This window comes from Excalfactoria chinensis, chromosome 14 (genome assembly GCF_039878825.1).
Source record: "Excalfactoria chinensis isolate bCotChi1 chromosome 14, bCotChi1.hap2, whole genome shotgun sequence".
Taxonomy (NCBI): Eukaryota; Metazoa; Chordata; class Aves; order Galliformes; family Phasianidae; genus Excalfactoria; species Excalfactoria chinensis.
Genome location: NC_092838.1, coordinates 7,661,738 through 7,681,529, shown reverse-complemented (window position 1 = coordinate 7,681,529; position 19,792 = coordinate 7,661,738). Strand labels below are relative to the sequence as shown.

At 34.5% G+C, this 19,792-nt stretch overlaps 1 protein-coding gene across 50 annotated transcripts in view; it reads left to right on the top strand.

Annotated features, from left to right (window-relative positions):
- The window catches only part of RBFOX1 (RNA binding fox-1 homolog 1), a 584,605-nt gene that overhangs the window by 560,421 nt on the left and 4,392 nt on the right, over positions 1-19,792 (top strand). For 12 of the 50 annotated variants that reach the window (XM_072349263.1, XM_072349247.1, XM_072349259.1 and 9 more), the window contains one exon: positions 7,989-8,041. The exons of the other annotated variants lie outside the window; for them this stretch is intronic. In XM_072349263.1, coding sequence (XP_072205364.1) covers positions 7,989-8,041 — 53 coding nt within the window. The remainder of the gene's footprint in view (positions 1-7,988; positions 8,042-19,792) is intronic. 50 annotated transcript variants of the gene reach the window in all.

The following is a 19,792-nucleotide window of genomic DNA, read 5'->3' as shown; positions in this document are numbered from 1 at the left end:
CAACAGATACACATATAATACTTCAAATGCTATGGCTGGGCGTGGCAATGTTTGATCAGTCTAGCTTTTTCTGATGATCCTGTGTAGTAGATAAGCTCGTCTGTTTCCTTATTTTACAAGGAAACAAATCATTTACTTTGGTCTTACTGAGGTATAGTTCAATTCAGGCATCCTTTAGGCTTGTATATCATCTTCTTCCCTATATCTGATCTGTGGTAAACTGAGTATTGATGGCACCATGTTAATATTTCATAATCATATTCTTTACTGAGATCGCAGTTGTGGGAATCACTGCAGTTTATAACTCATGTTATAGCCATAAACAGCAGATTCTAGTGAAGGAGCTAGAAAGGAAAATTGGATAATTACATGTAAAGAGAATATACAAGAAAAGAAACAATTGTCAAAAAATTGGATAGGAATTGATAGGAATTTCCTCAAATAAAAATGTATTGCATGTAGTACTTCCTAATGGTTGAAACATATTTAACTCTAAAATATTATAGATGTTTTACATACTTAGATTTTTCTAACATATTTTTAATATTTGGTAAAATAGCATGTTTTCTTATACTTTGAAGGCATGGTTCACTTGTGTGGGATGCCAGTATTCATGTAATATCCTTGTAACTCTTAAAAGAACAGCACTGGTTCAAAACTGGGGTAATACCACAGAGAAGAAAGTTACAGTTCTTTGGCCAGAACCTACTACTAAACAATTATCATGTTAGAACTTGTATTTTTCATACCCTCCTTCTAATCCTTTCTCCTATAAATCCCATTGACATCACTGTAACATCAAGGGATATGTTAAGAATCCCCACAGACAAGAAAGGACTTGATTAGTGCTGTAAAATATGATTTGACATCCATGCTGGGAATCATGAAGATAAAAAATAAGGAAGAAGCTAGAGGTACATTCAAGCCTTGATTTCCAGATCATGGCTTCCTAAAGTGCTCCAGTTTTTAAACATGCTGAGTAGTTTTGCTGAGATTTCCTTCTTGACCAGTAGAAGCTGCTGTATGCTTACTATTTTCTGCAAATAAATGAGCATAGCAGCTTTACTGATATTAACGTGTCCAGTTGAATGTCCTTCCTTTCTTTTTGTTTAGCCTACATCAGTTTTTTTAGCAGTTTATTTATAGAGTTTCAACTTGGCAGTTTCTCATTTTAAAATAAACTTTTCTAGTAAATAAATAAGATTATAAATGCATTCATTGGATGCTCTTCCATGTGTCACCATTTTAAAAGAAGAAAAAAGATGTTTGGTCAATATTTTTCATGTAGGAATTCTCTATTGGATACTTCATACTTCTTCACTCTTAGGGGAAACTGAAAGAAAGTGTGACTTGAAAAATTTTAAGTGTTGTATTCAGCGGACTGGATAAATATGGAGTTAGGGAGTTATTAAAACATTGATTCCTAATCCAACAGACCAAAACTGTTACAGTCTGTTGGGTCAGTGCTAGTGCATCTGACATGGTAGACCATAACAGTTCCTTTGGACATGTCAGTGTCTAATTATACAGTTTTTAGTTTTCAGATCATTGACTCGGTAGACCACAAAGAGGCAGATTAGAACATGCTATAAGTATTGTCAACCTAAGTACTTTCACTGTAACTACCTTAAGAAGAAATTAAGAGCGCTGTGGAAGAGGCAAAGAGTGAAATGTTTTATTAAAATAGGTGTATTTCACACCATAGTATGTCTCATATGCATAGTTTGCTCCAAAAATAATATCTTCTGTTTATTTCCATGGAAGCTACAACAGATACAAAGAGTAAAATTAGACTTTTGCTAGAGCATGTTCTCAGTGGAAAAGATTCTCAGCATACTCACCAATATTAGCTATTCATGTTCACCAGTGATGAACAAGAGCCTTCATGTCACACTCGTAAAAATTTACATTGTTTTAAAGGTGATATGGTATGCATGAAGGGTAAATAAGGCCCAATTATATATTGTTCTGATCTTGTTCAACAGCTTCATCAGTGATATGGTAGAATCTGCCCTCAGCAAGTTTTCTGATAAATCCAGGAGGAGTGACTGACATACCAGAAGGCTGTGCTGCCATTCAGTGAAACGTGGACTGGCCAGAGAGTTGGGCAGGGAGGAACCCATTGAGGTTCAACAAGGACAAGTGGAAGAAGTTTGTGTATGTCCTGGTGGACAATAGGTTGACCATAAGCAGCACTGTGCCCTTGTGGCCAATGAGGCTAATGGTATCCTGGGGTTCATTAAAAAGAAGCAGGGTAAGGGAGGTGATCCTGCCCCTCTACTGTGCCTTGTGAGGCATGGAGCATTGTGTACAGTTCTGGGTTCCTCAGTTGAAGAAAACAGGAAAGTCTAGAAAGAGTCCAGAGGAAGGCCACAAAGATGATAAGGGCACACATCTCCTGTGTGAGGAAGGGCTGAGAGACCTGAGATTCCACCCTGGAAGAGACTTATAAATAATTAAGGGGGGTTGGAAATCAAGTGTATGGGATCAGGCTCTTCTTAACAGTGCCCAGTGACAGAACAAGTGACAGTGGGCACAAACTGGAACACAGAAATTTCCATATGAACATGAAAGAAACCTTTTCTATGAGGATGACAGAGCACTGGATCAGGCTGCACGGAAAGGTGTTGGAGTCTTGTTTTCTGGAGATATTCAAAGCTTGCCTGGGCACTTGCCTTTGTAACCTAGTGTTATGAACCTGTTTTGGCAGGGGGTTGGACTAGGTGATCACCTGAGATCCCTTCCAAGCCCTACGATTCTGTGATTGTTATGTACGTTCTGATATAAATACTGATTATTTACACCAGTCTGACTTTAAAGTGCCAAGAGTGAAAAATACTTCCAAAGTGTAGCGAAAGAATTTCTGTGTATAAATCATAAAACTTCAGAAATACCTTTAATTTAGAAATCATTGATCAAACTAACATTAGTTTACATTGCTGACATTGAGCACAAGATTAATTCTTAAGGTAAGGATTTATTTTGAGTGTGTAGAGTGCATTAATTGTAGGAAAATTAATAATCTTAGAGCAGCTGTGCCACTGAAATCAATATGAATTCTACTGTTATATACAATATTCAAAATTTTTCTATTAGTTTTAGGTTTCACATAAAAAATATTAAGGTCCATTTAAAAGTCTGTGCTTTTCTTACAGATCAATATGCTTATTTAAACTCTTTATATTGTATTACTTTTAATAAGTATATTTATAGTATGTATATTATATTATAAACTTCTCCATACATAGAGAAATTGCATGGATAAAGAAGATAAAATGGATTAGAGCTAGGCATATTTATATAGCTCTGATTTAAAGACTAGATAAATCAGGAAATAAAATATTGCAGATTTAAAATACAGATGGAAATATATATATAGGAATTCCAGTATTTGGTATAAGACATTGTGTAATTTTTTTGGCAATAAATTAAAATTATTTGGGGCAATAATAGTATGTTCCAAAGTATAGAGCTAATTTTCTAGAATTTTATAATGAAGAATCATTATACAGTCTTATAGGGTTAATGGGAAGAGGAAGGGAATGTTTGTATGCCAACTGTTACTGTGGAAGAGTTTTATTTACAGTGTATGCAGTTGTTTTCCTAATTCACCTTGCAGTATTAATAGTGACCTGACAATCAAATTAAAGGCTTGATTAAGCCACCTGAAAGGAGGCTTCTGGCACCATCAGGCACTCTAGGGCACACGAGATACCCATGCAGGCAGACATGATACTTAGTGTTCTGGAGTGGCCACTAAATCCTGACAGATGGATGAGCTGTCTTTGCTTGGGCAACCAAGATGAGCTTTTCCTTTTTCTGAGACGTGGCATCGGCAAAAGTAGCTACAATGATACAGGGTTTTAATCCATATGCTTTCAAGGCCTTACCCAAAAATTCAGAAACAATCATTTAATGAAATTGTCAGGAATGACAAAGGTCCTTCTCATTGTAAGCAGAATACTTAAGTGAAAGTAGAACATCTGATTTTCCTCTTTGTCTTCGTATCATTGCTAGTACTTAGAGCGAACAAGAAATTACTTGGGTAGAAAACAAGAGGCACTGAAGGAATTAGCCTAAAAGTAAAATACAGTTTCCTAGTGCACAGTAAGTTAATATTGATCCTGTTGAAGCTTGGTAACGCTGAATGAATAAATTGTGACACTTTTTTTTTTTTTTTTAAATGGTTTTCTTTATATTTCATTTAATATAACCTATAGATACGGCTGTAAAGTTGTTTAGTTGTCTTGGTGTTGTGATACAAATGATGTGAGTATGATAACGTACTTTGGTCTTACTGCAGTGGAAATACAAAGCACGATAATATCAAAATCGACCTTCTTAATATATTAATACTAATAAATTATTTAACAGCCTTGATCGTTAAATTAAAGGCATAATAATGAGGGAGTTGGGGAACTTTTAGACTTCCCAAAATGGTTTTAGGGGGAAATTTTGAAACTTTGTCCATATTTGAATATTATAGAAACTTTTCAGCCAGTGAGCTGTCATAAAATAACTGTCAATGTGACAGTCCTAACTAGAACATTGAAGTCTTAGAGCATTAAGTAAAAGATAGGTATCTCTAATAATATAATGGAGGAATGTAGAGATTTACTTTATATAATGCTTCTGGTAAAAATAATTGCTAGAGTACATAGTTAGAGTTGGAATATCTACAATGAAGTCAGTGCATTCCATTAGACTGCAGCAATATTAGCTGAGGTTCTGATCCATGAAATCTATATACTGACTATACTGACTGTGTAATCCCATGTGGTCAGTGATTACATACAATTTAAATCTTCTCACTGTAACTTCGGTAGTATTTTGTTTGCTTTCATCTTAATTTCTTGTGCTCTGTAACTCTGTACTATTTACAGCAGTTGCTGTATTCTTTTTGTTGGGAGGGGCTCCATTTCTGTCTTAAGCAAAATGATTCCTGTTCAGTTTGTGAAGTTAGTAAGCATTAGCCCCTTGGAAATGGCCGCTTGAGTAGAGCACAGACACTTTGAGTCTCAGTACATTTTCCTGACCCATACTGGCTAGGTTTGCATCAGAGAGCTCAGAATCCCTAAGGGTACTGCTCCAGTGCTTAAAAAGATTGTGATTAGTCTAGAGTGTGAATATTAGGCATGTTGAGTATATATAACTGTACGTGCAAATCAGTGTATTTGTAATATTGCTCTTTCGATTATCTTTCTGTTTCTCTCACATATAGTAACTCCTTTAAAAAAAAATAGTGAAAGAGAAGTCTTCTGGATTTTAAATGTGTTCTTTTACACCTGAGATATATAAAAGAACAGTAAAAATTCTGCCCCGTGCTTTCATTGTTAATACACAAATTACACTGGAAGAAGCAATGCTGTGTCTTACTAATTGAGCAGAACTTCTTTTATGGAACTTCACTTAAATTTCTTGTACATTTTTCAGTCAATAAAAAATGTAGAAATGTTGAGCAACACTAAAACAACTTAAAATGCATCATGAATTTCCAACATACCTTACTCCTGAGGTTTTATGCCTTATATGCTCACCGCAGTTAATGCTTAAAATTGGCCTTTGAAGGACACAATCCTGCAGCTTTAAAGCTCTTGAGTTATGTGAGCTGCCCTTTGCTAGGTCTACTTTTATGTAAAATAGAATGTGATGCATCATTGGATCAGCTGAACTCAGGAGTCCTGTAAATTATGGGTTGTTTGCACTAAGAAATAATACTTGTTTTGGACATCAGGTGAGATATATGAACCTCTCATTCTTAGTTATCCCTCTAGGTTTTTGTAAATAATAGCACAGAATTTAACTAAATAGTATATCTGCTGCTATGAAAATATTAAAGCTATCAAACTTATTAGCAAGTGTTTGGAATTGTTAGAATTAACAGATAGTAAAAAAAAAAATGAATTCCACCCTCTAGTCTTACTGTCCATAGGTTAATATGTTATGATTCACACAGTTTCTGTGAGGAATAACATGTAACTTCTTCCTTACTTCCATGTTTAATTTATGGAGTTGTGAAATGACTTCCATAAAATGAAAACGTAGCAAGGATTCCTTTGTAAATTGTAGCAGTATGACAAGGAATGTTACTGGTAGATACTTTTTTTTTCTGATAGTTATGGCTTTGGGTTAATTTTTTAAGGATTCAGTTTCTACTAGTAATTAATAATGAGTAGACAGTTGATATCAGGAAGTGAGGTTTTAGAGCACTTTTAGTAGCACCTATTGTTCAAAATGCATATATAGAGAGATGAAAAAATAGGTGAAAGGACAATGTTATAATTCCATAGACTTGAATGAAAAGAGTTTTCTCTAAGTCAGTTGCTGGTAATTCTAAACTGCTTCTGTTAGGCAAAAATCTGTTTCTGTGTATGTAATTTTCCCAGGCTATGGTAATAAAAGAAGTGCTATCAGTAAATACAGTGACAAAGTATGCTATCTATGAATTATGGAGTAGTTTTGTATTTATTATGATAAATTTATTCCCCTTCATTTTGTAAAATTTATCTATTTAGCATATGTGCAAGATAGATCTCATTAGCTTGTTAAATTACTATAGATGGCAAAACAACAAAATTGCCTACTGCATCCAAATGAAAATGAAAGAGTTAAATGAAAAATACAGTCACTACACTCATCCATGCTAGGCTGCAGGTACTTCTATGTCTAAGATAAGTTAGAAGCAATACTAAGCTACTATTTCTGATCTTAAATTCTGTCCTTGTAGTTTGGATTACATATCTCTTAGTTTTGTTTTGTTTTTACTTTGGTTTTTTCACTTTGTTTTTCAAAGTGTAAATTTTTAAGTAGCAAGCTTCACATGTTCAATATCTTTAATATGCTGGAGGTGAACTAATAGAGATAAGTTTGTTATCTTAGGCTCTTAGGGCTTAAGTCTGTTACACCTGAAATATCGTCTCTCCTGAACTGAGTTTTCAGTAGAAGCTTCAGAGTAGGTAATGCTTGACAGAGTTTTCATTATCTTGCAGAACTGACTTTTCCAGTTAGTCTTCTGTAAGAGCTAGGTGTAGTTCCTTCTAGTTCTTATTTGGTACTCTTGCATTAAAGCTGTGCAAAACTCTGCATTACACCATACCCAGCATTGCAGACCGGAGGAACTAGCTGCAATTTGGGGCAAAATAGCACCCAAATAATAACACCCAATTTCTTTACTAGGCCTGCACAATGCAAATATCATCCATGGAAACAATGTATATATATAAAGAAATCACTTGATATTCATCCTTAAATGTAATTTCCACTACCTCATGTCCTATTTGCTTTGACTTTAGAAAGGGCAAATCAGGATTTCAGCATTTTAAATATTAGTTAAATATTAAGCATTTTTTTCTTTTTATGTTACCTGGTTTTGATAAAGAATTTTGCAAGAGAAGGTTTATATTAAATCACTGATATTTCTAGTTTATTCTGCTAGGATTCTACAAGCATTATGTATTTGGATGACAGTATATGAAAATATACTATGTCATTTTTTTTTTTAAATAAGCTGCAGATATTTTTTTTTTATTGCAATCGTGTTAGGGATATATAAGAAAAAAAATTTACTTTCAGTATCTTCCTTTAAGTTGTTTGAAGTAAATTGCAATTTTTTTTTTTCAAAAAACAGTTCTTGCATATTTTTCATTAGTGCCTTTTAGTACCTATATCAATATATAGTTCTATTTTTAGTAGGCTTCATAAATATATTGACATGACATATCTGTAACACTAAACATAAGCTTCCGATGCAAGAGTTTGTACATAGTCCATATCCAGATATCACCATTATTTCATTTAAAAGATCCCAGCATGTTTACCTCATGAACCGTATAAACTCCCTAGTACTGAAATATGTCAACACTTTTTCTTGCTACATTCATTGAAATTAAGCACCCTTACCCTACCCCATCTGTAAACATCAAGTCAATTGGCAGCTAGCACATTTCCCAGTCAGCAAGCAGTATTGTGAATTTTATCTTCTCTTGCAGAAATCAATTCGTCTTCGTTGCAGCAGATGAAATTTCTTGTAACACCTCTGCAGGTAACAATCATTGATACTTCTTGATGCATCCATCCAGGTCTCAATATCCTTTTTCACATGCTGCATTTAATCGTAAGAGAAAGCATAGGAAAGTCCATGATTCAAATTTTCGGAATAGATTAATTTATAACTTAAATCTAGATTCTGCCATATAAAAGACATTAGGTTATTTTTGCTGACTTTGGTGTTTTATTTCCAGTTTAAATAATTTATGGCCTAGAAAAGTAAGGATATGTTAAACCTTCTCATAAAAGCTTGCTGTACAGTGCAATCAAGGTGATGGTGACTAAAAAAAAAAAAAAAAAAAAAAAATTAAAAAAATAAGACTCATGAAAACAGTAAAGGTGTAGATCTATGTAGGACATTGTAAGTGCTGTAGATTTAAGAGTTTTCAATTCTTTGGGGGCAAATATTGCCCACAAGGGTACTGCAGACCCTAAAGCACTCACAAAGTCTATCCTATGGATAAGATGGTGGGAGAGAGGGTCTGCATCAAAGGATCGCTCCCTAGTAAGTAAAGTCTTAGCTGGTTTGCTAGTATGGATACAGATGAATGAACAATGTTTTAAGAGATATTTGTTAATGGTGATTTATAAGTATATCAAGCATATCGAGGGATTTTCTGTCTTTTAAGCAATAGAGTTTGAACAATGTTAGTCTTAATACAGGTAAGGATGATGTTATGTTGCTACATAAGAAATCAAAAGCCAACATATTTGGTGTTGGCTACATTGTCAATAATGATATGTGAAAGAGTCACGGAGATGTGTGTATTGAAGGAAGAAAGGATACATAGCATGGCACAAAATGTTGGTATCAAGAAGTATTTCTTTGTAGAGAGTTTTGCATTAGTGGAAATAAATGAAAGGTGAAGAGTTTTCTGCTTATGTAATGGTGACCTACAGAGAAGTACACGTTTATGGAGAAGAAGACTATAGCTTAAGTGACTGTATTCTAAAATAATAATATACTGCATGGTAGCCACAGCATTTTTGGTGGTAATCTGAAAAGTTCTCATAAAGAAAACAAGCAACTGATTTAACATAGATTTCTCAGAATCCTAAATCATTAGCAGAATGATTCTTGATAAGGATTCTGACATTTGTTATTTCACCTGTGCTTCCTACTCTTCTCTGGATGATAGTGAACTCCAGTAGGGAGACAACTAATTTATAAATCTGTGCCTTGCAGACTGAGTACAGATAAACTCATTTTAGCAGTTTTTTTTTTTTAACTTGGAGTTCTTAAAACACACATATAGTTTTAATAATTTTCTTGTTTTGAAAAGTTTCCCTGTTATGCAGAATGAACCTTTTTTAAGCAATACTTACACCTGTAGAAATGAATTTCCCTCAGTTCATGCAGAACAAAAGTGTCCAGACTATACCATAATTATTGTGTATGTCATTTCGCTGAAATTCCAAAAATACAGCACATTTGTTCATTAGAAAATGCACTGAAATTTACAAAGAAGAAAATAGACTTTTGTGTATATTTATTAAAACTTTTCAGTTTACCAGTAACTTACCGCTATTACAATGATTGGGTAAATAAAGTGTTTTTGTTAGATAATGTTTTTGACACTATATTTATACATATCAGCAATAGGTAGCTTTAGGAGTCTTTTTTGTTACATGATCTTGAAGAGCAAGCCAATTAAAGCCTCTATTTGCTGTTCTTTGTATATTTAAATTTTAGTGATAGAATTTAAAGGAATTCTGTCTATATTAAACAAACAAACAAACAAACAAAACAGCTACACCATACTCTGACCCCTTTTCCGTTATGAAACAAGTTACCAAAATTGCATTTGGCCTTTCAAATCTGTAAGCTGACATTCAGCTCATTATCTGATATTCATAATCTGTTTCAGTATGTGTAGTATATACATAGATATGTAATCTTTCAGACCGGTAGCTGTAATTCGATTTTTCAGATGTACACAAAACGTCTGTGATACAATATTATATGATAGTAGTGTTCCTAAACTCAATTAGAGTAATTCAAGTGCTTGCCAAATTGATGTAAGATAAGATACTGATAATATCCTAATGTTTGAAATGTGAGTACATGTGTCTTTGTGTTGCTTCCTTCTGAAGAATGTACATGTTTGTAGACTAAAAATAATCGTATTACAGGTAAAGTTCTGTTTGAAACTCTGTTGTCAAATGGAAATGGGAGTCTTGGGTGATTCTACTGATAATATCCACTCTTTTATTCCTAATGCTTTATCATTCCTTCCAGGCATTACTTAACCCTAAGCCACATGATTTTATTTTTATTTTTATTTCAAATTTATTTTTATTTTTTCTAATTTAGAAATGAAGTAATCTTGAAATCAAATGTGATAGGGTAATGTGCCAATATATACATTTCTATTCATGTATGTATATCTATTCTTGAATTAACATTATATAAAGAAAATATATGCAAGAATCTGCAAGCGTGTGACAGAGGGATCCTTCCATGGGAAATTTAAAAATATTTTGCTCTATTATCCAGAGCATTTTGAAGCTAAAAATAATTACTCTTCAGAAGAGAAGTTCTATGCTTCTGGGACAGATCGTCTCTAGCAGGCATGATTAAAGAGTATGCAAGCAGACCTGAGCTAGATCAGAGGTAGGGAAACTATTTGAGACCTCCTTTCAGCTTGTTGATGCAATTTTAACAAGGATCTCTGAAGAATTTCCTCTAGCAGAACTCTGACAATGGTTATATTAGAGGAGAACTAATCGTGATGGAGGCAAAGGGGATCTTACCCTATCAGTCTCCTTATAAGTCAGATGGAGACCCAGAAGAAAAGCATGGTTTATTTACACGTTGGCTAGAGAAAATAGTTAATTCTGTATCTTTAACATTTTAAATTAATTTTTCAAATCAGTAATCAATATATTTTTTCTTTTAGGTTTTGTAAAACTGAAATTTATAGTTCAAACAGAAAAAATATATATATATTTATAGTGCCTTTTCCAAGTTTATTCTAGGATGTATCTGCATTTTATGATTTTTATGTTAAAACGGGACAGGATCATTATTCTATATTTGCACCATTTTTGCTTTCTTCCTCCAGTTATTAACTGTCATCTAACTTCCATCTCCAAACAAAAAAATCCAGTGTGATTGCGCAGCTGGTAATATTTTTCCCCCAAGAGGATGTGCATTTCATGATTTTGAAATAACAGAGAAAAAGGCAAGGGCTTATATACACTTGAATTCAAAATGAAGTATGGTTGAGGTGAATATAACATCTATCCAATTGTAGCTGTATTTATTTACATATCTGGGCAAAGTCATCCCCATGAGGCAGGAATGTGTATATGTGTAGAAGAAGTGCATTACAAAGCTTTAGAAGTTTACAGTCCTGGATTAAGTAACTGACCTCTCTTTGGAGATAGATACAGTCTTGAAAACAAATGAAATGAGGAAAGGTTTAATTTTCATCTCTAGGAGAAATCCATCATAAAAGCAGGCAGTATAAAGGAACAAATACTGGTAGTATCAAAAGTTTGAAAAGAGTATTGGCAATTTGTAATGAACAATTGCTCAAATCCTTGCAATCTTAGTGAATACTAACATTAATATATAGACATGAATGCTTCCACAAATTTAATTTGAGAAACAACAGCAAATGTGGTCACATTTATTTAAAAGAAAATGAATATTAGTATAAGTGCTTAGGATGTTTAAGGTGGTCTGCCTTTGCTATGGTGCATAATTATGTCTGGTCAAATTTTTGCCATACGTGCTTGCATGCATCTCATTTCAGTTTCTGGTAGGAGATACTGATCAGATTATGATCATGCTTTGAAACTGCTTTGGAAAGAAAGGTTTGCATTACCTTTGTAATTACTGTGTAAAGACATAAGTTCAGTTGTGAGAGTTGTTTTTGTTTTGGTAAGACTTCTGTATGCTTCATTTCATTTCATAAAGCAAGTCGACTGGGAAAATAACTGTCTCCTACCAGATTATTTTACTATTCTGTTATGCTCTTTCACTTATCAATAAATCAAAAATGAAGATGAAGGAGCATTTTTTATGCTTTTGTGCTAGCTTGTAGTTAAGCCTTTGCTGTTTTTCCCTGCTGAAAAATAACAGGTACTGAGGTTTTTGCTCTTCAAAAACTAGGGAATGTTGTATTAATGCACATTATTAAACTTCTGTAAATTCCAATGGCCTTCACGTTGGCAGTTTAAATTTCTTTTTACTGCTGATCGTACATGGAATTCTGTTTGCTACTGCTTGTATTGTGCTTAGTAGTGATGGTAAAATGCTCAGCTTTTGGATCGGTTGATAAAAATCAGTAAACACTTTGGTTACCCTCTGTTCTTTCTTTGATTAATTTCTTTTTCTCACCCAGTGAAAACAGTGGCAGACCTTTTGGCATCTTTGTCATTATCTCTTTGACAGCTTACCTTCCCTATGCTTACAGTTCTAGGTCAGTTCGCATGGCTAGTCAATTGTGACAACATGACAAGATTAGGTAAAGCTGAGGTTCTGTGATTTGTAAATGGAGGATTTGCAATGCGAAGCTTCTTTGATAACAGAAATAGTGAATAATCTGTGTTTGCCCTCAACAAGTGCCTATAAGAACATGTGCATCCCCTGTACTGTTTTTTGAATGAAGCAACCAGAATTTTTTCTCTGATAGACTGAAAACAGTACATGAGAAATCTGGTTTGTGTGTGTGCATGGATGTATGATAGTAGAGCAATGCATTAACTAAACAGCGATTCAGTATGAATATCATGAGTTTATCATATTACATTTTAAATATTTAACAACCAAAAAAATTAATGTATACTTACTGAACTTCACTAGCACAAAAGACTGCTTTAAAAGTTAATATAAAAAGCATCTGTATTTATTTATTACTGATCTAGATGAGAAGTTACCTAGGATTTCCTGCCTCAACATAGATAAATACTGCACGGATCAGACAAATACTTGTTTTTTTTTCTGATGTTTGACAGATTAATAAATGTCAGCTGATGGCAAAGCCTCAGTTTCCCCAGTGGCTTTTTATTATGAACGTATAGATAGCCTGTCTTCATGGGAAGGAGGTTATACAAAAAACGGGTGTTGATAGCATGTTATATTTTAAGCAGATGTCAAGTGAAGTCCCCACACATTTGTGGAAGCTGCCTCTGACCTTCTGTAAATCCAAACAGGGAGACTGAAATCTGAGACAGAGCTTTTGCCTGAGCTCCGTCCCTGGGATAGTTCTACAGCACTGATTCAGCACCCACACTGGAGAAACATCACTGTGCTGCAGTGTTGCCCCTCTGTATTTCTGCAAATTCACCAGTACCATTTGTTTGAATGTTTACCCGCATGACAGCTGAACTTCAGATGCATCTAACAAATTTCAAACAAAGCTGTAAGTTAGCATTCAGGGGGAAAAAAATCATAGTAATCATGTCTGAACATCAATGACTGAAATCTCTGCTAACTCCCATCAGTGAGCAATAGTTAATGAAGCAAATAATAGTGGAAATCATAATTAACTGGACAATTTCGGACATGACATAAATGAAAGTCAAGAGGTGGAAATTGTTCCCTGCGTGTAGACACTTCTGAGGAGTTGGCTTCTTAGCTTTCTTCTGATTTCACCAGAAGGAAAAAGTAAGGACTGCTTCTAATATTATCGCTAATGTATTTATGAAGATCCCTTCATGGAAAACTTGTATTGTCCTACTCATGTTGGTTGGCTGTGGCTTCATCTCTGTGAAAACCTGGGAATGGTAATGCTGTACTAACAGGAAATCCTGCACTGCCGTGAAGATATACAGGAGTCCAGCACTGCAGCATACCTTGAAATTTTGCTGTTTCACTGTGCTGTGTCTATCAGTACTGTGTCTTCCCGCATCCTCTACTGCACGATGTAAATCTGTGAAGTGTTATCAGCAGTAGAAGGAGAAAGTGGCACAGAAAGGAATGTTTTGTGGTCCTTTATTATGGAATGATCTTAAGTTTTGACATTGTGCATTTAAAATTTTGCACGATGAATTTCAAAATGTTTAACCTCTACATTCAAGAAAAAGACTGCAAAATGTTTCTATCTTAAAGCATTTTCCTCAGCATTCTGTAAAAACAGGTAGGATAGACTCCTTTCCTCATTTCCTTGTGAGATTTTCTCACTTAGGTGACAAAATGCCTACATTTGTTTGATATGAATATCCAGAATTAATTAATATATTTATCTGCACATGCCTTGGACACATGAGCAGATACCACTCTACCCTAGTAAAGAATTCCACAGTGGTAAGCGACTGAGGTTAAAATACTGCCCATGGATATGCTGAGCCTCTGTGTGCATACAAAGGAGCTCCTGCTGCTGCTGTCATCCGGTTTTGGTATCATAGTGCCAATATCATAATCATGTGAGCAAGAGGAAAGCAGCCTGATTTAGCGAGTTACTGGAATCATGAATCTGGATAACGCAGGTAAAATTTGCTTTCCCTGCATTCCTTCCAGCATTTCACTGAAATCTTCACCTCTTTTGTCTACAATTTTATTGCAGTTCTGCAGTTCTGGAGGAAAGATTTGGATTGCCCTTTCTGTGCCACCTGTGAAGAGCAAGAGGCACATCCTACAGTAGAGCACATTTCCTAGATGATAAATTAAGACAGGAATACAAAACTGCTCTGCACAATATTCTGCCTTCTCATACCTAGCAAATGCTGACTTGTTCAGCTGTCTTTTTGTAAAAGTTAGTAATAAGTGTCAGTGCAACTGTTTTGGTAATTTAAGCTGATTCTTTCTGAAGACTCAATACATGTCGGTCTGAAGAAGCAGTGATTTTATGACTTGATCTTTCAATTATAAATCAAAGCTAGTAAATGCGTAATACTGTGGAGGGCTCGAAATATGAGCTTCCCAGCGCATCCATGTGCTTTGCTGGTAATATGGGTAGTAACAGGGAACTAGATCACAGGGTTAGGTTGTTCTATTAGTTTCAGTTTTAATTTTTACTTGACTACTGCTTTTATTTAAAAACAGAACCATTGTTTTCAATAGTTCTAGTAATATCTCCCAGACTTTTAAGAAACAGGGAAAAATGCAATATTTATGCAATATTTAAGCGATTTTAAAGCTTGTAATGAAAATTGCTGAAGAAATTGAGACATAGCCTGAGCAGAGGATTTCAGCATTGAGCTTTCGGTAAATAGTTTGCAGTCACAATGCTACAGATGTTGGCATTGCAAAGTTGAATTTTTTCTTAGTATTCCATAGCAAGGTGTTGGTGTAGTTAAAAGGCAGTGCCAGTAAAACAAAATGCTAGCAAACATTAGGGGATACTTTCCTTTTGTGTTCTGAATGCTTATTCTAGACATACTGAAAAACAGTGGAGCTTACTTTGTTCTCATTTCTAGTGCATCAGAATTTGCTCATCAGTTGTGTTCCTGAGTCAAGAACTGAAGTGTACAAATTGGTATATATATATGGTATACATATTGATTTAAGGTTTTGTAGAAAAAAGTCACATTGACTATTAATTCCTTGAAAATACATTGCTGTTTGCACGTGCTGAATTGTACTAAATTGTTTACCTGAAAAGATTATTTTCAGGGTAAACTGTCAGAAAGATTTTAAATGCCACTAATTTTAAAGAGAAATAAGTATTCTGGCATGTGAATAAATGAACCAACATCTATGTGCCTGAACTAGCTGCTGATTTTCAGTGTGACAGTATAGTTTAAATCCTTACTATTTTCAGCATGGAAATCAGAATCTATTCTGCTAACCTTCTGAGCTTCTAAATTTGGTGTCATGCATAGGCGTGTTTAAAAATTAGCATTTAAAAAGAAACCTACTTGCTTTAAGTTTAAGCTGACACTGTTCCATTCCTCTGTGGAAATGAAATTTATTAATCATAATAAAACCATCATATTCTGAAGGTAGAGGTCACCCTGAGGAGAAAAAAGTCTATTCATCACAGAGGAATTTCAATGCATTTTTCCCAGATAATATCTGAGCATGGATTCTCTCCCCTTTGGAAATGCATTCTTCCCGGGTTGTGCTTACATGCATCAAGTGTATGGAGGAGCTTGCAGGAATGAGAATTTTTCAATTTAGTTTTGTATTATTTATTTTGTTTTAGAGACAATTTGGAAGAGCACTTCTTTACATTTTGTTCAATGTTTACATTGCAAACATTTATTCAAGTAGAACTCCAATATACTGTTTTTGGTTTGGTTTTGTTTCTTTTAAAAAAGGAAGCATTAAGAGCATTTCTCATTTTAACAAGAACACTGGTTCTGAAACACCATTTTTATTTTAATGCAACAGCACAAACATACAGCATTCTCTTAATGCAAATGTAAAACATTAATTTAAGGAACATGGTTTAAGATAGGTCACCATTTTCACATTAGGATTATTTCACCTCTTGTTTAAAGGAAAAAGCATTGTTTGCACAATAGGACAAAAAATAGAGGGTTGAAACTGTCTTTGGAAATAGCTTACAATATTTGTTTATCCATTTTTTCTTCTTAGTTGTCCACATTTCTGTAGAAGATCATTGTAATACTAGTAGTGTCATGTTTCATTCCACTGTTGTTAAACACTAGCTCAACAGTGATGAGTTACATTTAATAGACACCTACTTTAATAAAACTTCAGCACTCTTTGGACTTGTTCCTTCCTATTTACAAGAGGGCCTTGAATTTCAGCCACTTAATTCCTTGCCATCTCAATGTGCTCTGGGTTTGTAAGGCACTATTATATATTCTACAGCAAGAATGGGATGTAGTATGGAGTCAAAATGCAGCCCTGCAGCACCACATGGATCAGAGCAGTGAAAAAAAGGTCACAGTAAGTCCCAGTGTAGTTAACAGCTTCCACTACAACATGGTTCTTACAGGTCTAAATTACAGTTCTTGCTCAGTATTATGACAATAGCAGTTAATAAGGGGGAAAAAAAAGAAAAAAGAAAAAAAAAAAGGAAAAAGTCCTTTGAAAATATACCAATTCCCATTGTTCTAAAAGCAATAGCCATGATTTTAAAGCATGTATAATAATAGTACTTGCAATTTATCCTCCATGTTACGAGGGATATTAAGGAAATGTTGAGATCTGGAAATAAGTCTAGCTTTGAATTAATTGTTTTCCCTTTCTAGATGTTTTCTTATTGTTCAAATGAGATTTGGCTTGAGGGAATTAAAAATGTAATGATTTTTAAATGGATTCTCCGACTTGAGAAATGAACGTACAAAGGAAAATAAGGTGTCTTTTTCACCTTGTGAAGATGAACAAGAAATGTAACATTCTATTATGTCTTCTATCAAAGCTAATTTTTTTTTTAATCTCTGACGATTATAGTGTTTACATCCCAATTTGGAGTGAAACATTGCAAAGCTGTTAGTTCTTCCATCTGGGGAGACTGCAGAGTTTGTGGACAGTGCCAAATCTGCACTAAGAACTCCTTCCAACTCAAAGGATTACTAAGTGATGCTCACCCAGCAGGCTGATCAAAACTAGTCTTCCTTTCTCTCTCCCTTTCTTTCTCTCTCTCTTTCTTTATCTCTCCCCTTCTTTCTCTCTCCCTTTCTTTCTTTCATTAGCAACTGTCTGGTTATTTTGGTGTTAATTGCCTCAGATAATTTTCAGATTTAGTTATTCATGGTTACCAACTGTTTAAATTGACATATAAATGTAATCTTTCACTCACCAGTATATTGGATGTAAAATAGGAAATAGTGTGTTTTATACAAGTCTTTTAAAAATATTTCCCTGAGTTTAAGACCCTAAGATAGAAGATGACTGCACAACATTCTGCTTTTTTTTGTGTGTGTGTTTATGTACAGATAAAATCTGTAGTAAACATAGCTCTGGTGAGAATTAGAGCCTCCATTCACTTTCAGTACTTTCCAAACTTTGATAGATAAATTCCTTTTCTATGTATTATCACTTAATAGAAAGTTGAATTTACTAAGTGAACATGATAGTACAACTGAAGACGTTCAGCCACTGGGGTTTTCCTTGGAAATGAAACGTCCAAATTTTGACACAGAATGCCATAGAACTCTTTATTGGGAAAAATAAACTACACTTAGCCTTTGCTCAAAATTTCCATTAAAAATAATAGGTAATTTGTCCTTGAAATTTAACACAGTATGTGGATTTAAGCTTGTGAAGATTAAAGGATAATAATTGCCACAAAATATTTTTACTTTTTTATTTCTTTTTATCAATGTAAAATGCCACAGAAACATTTCACTGCAAACCTTTTAAGGTTGAGATAAAGGAAAGGAGAGGAACTTCTCATTTTATGTCTTGACAACCAGAGCCTGATGGCCAAGTAGGTCCATGCATGCTTGCATTTCAGTATGGCCAAGTCTGGAGAACTGGCACCGCAGGTGTTTGCAGTCTCTAAGAATTAAGCCCAAACATGTTAATGTGAAAATGTGACCCTGAAAATTAGTCTGCATTGTGGAAAAAAAAAGGTGTCAAGCATCAATTTGGAAAAGTGCTTATCCTTCTTAACGGGCAGTGTAACATGCAAGAGTAATAGAACTCACCTCCATACAGTACTCATAGATTTTAAAGGACTGCATTGGCAGTACTGTGTTCCTGGAGAAAGTGGCCTACTCAGAACTGATCGTCTGCCAACCAATTTACGTATACTTCAAAGATTGTCTTTACTGAACTTTATTCTACTTTTGTTTGTTTGTTTGTTCTTTCATTCAGATGTGTGGATATATAGCCTTGGAAAGGAAAAATATGTCACCTGCAAATCTATGACTCTGATGTTGGTCAGGTAGTAAGAGGCATTTAGGTGAAGTATCTGCCTTTTCGGAGTTGAACCTCTTTAACATAGCCTAGTTGTCCCAAGAAGTGATTTACTTAGAATTTCCTTACACAGTTAATCCCTCATACTCTTGTAAATGTTGGCTCAGTGAATGGAGAATAAAGACTATTTTGTCTGCAGAAGTTTATGCTTTTTCCTTGAGGATGTCACCCAGTAGATAGGAATGCTTAGTTTTGTTATTTGGACTTCATTCTCTTATCTCATGTCCAGGGCTCACAGAAGTGGATGGTGTAAGATTGCGTGCATTTGACATGCAAACATTCTTTTCTCAGTTTTCCCTCAGCTGATTATGTAGGAACTTAGTCAGATTCCACTTGTGAAGTATCAACTACATGATATAAAATAGGGCAAGTGTCCTCTTCCCCCCCCCCAGAATAAGTAAATAACTAAAGTAATTAAAACAAAAACCTAAGTTAGCATTTGTATCTGAAAAATAAGATGGCTATACAGAATGAGACAGAATGGGATTACTGTATTCAGATGAGACTGAATGCAACATCTCTTGGAGAAATCAATAATAATATTAAAAATTAATTTGCTTACTGTATTGCACCTTTTGTAAAAGACACCACTATAGTTTCAAGTTTGTTTTTGTTTTATATGTGAAACCTGAGTTCAAATGGAAATTATTTAATAACAGACAAATACTAGGCATTCAAGGAAACTTGTTTGTAGTTGACATGTCTATCTCACTAACAGTAACTATATTCAGATTTGGACTGTGAAACGAAGACATATATCTCAAGGTGAAGAGGAGGGCTGGGCCAGCAAATCACTCAGGTGTACACGTACAGGAGCTTTATAGTAGTTCCTGGAGTACAGATTTTGTACAAGGAAAAATGACAAAAAGCTGATTTTTATGTCAGTGTCTTAGCTTGGTTGTAGGAGGAATTTGGCTGATAATTCAGGCTTCGGCTGTGCAAGTATCATGGCTTAGGATG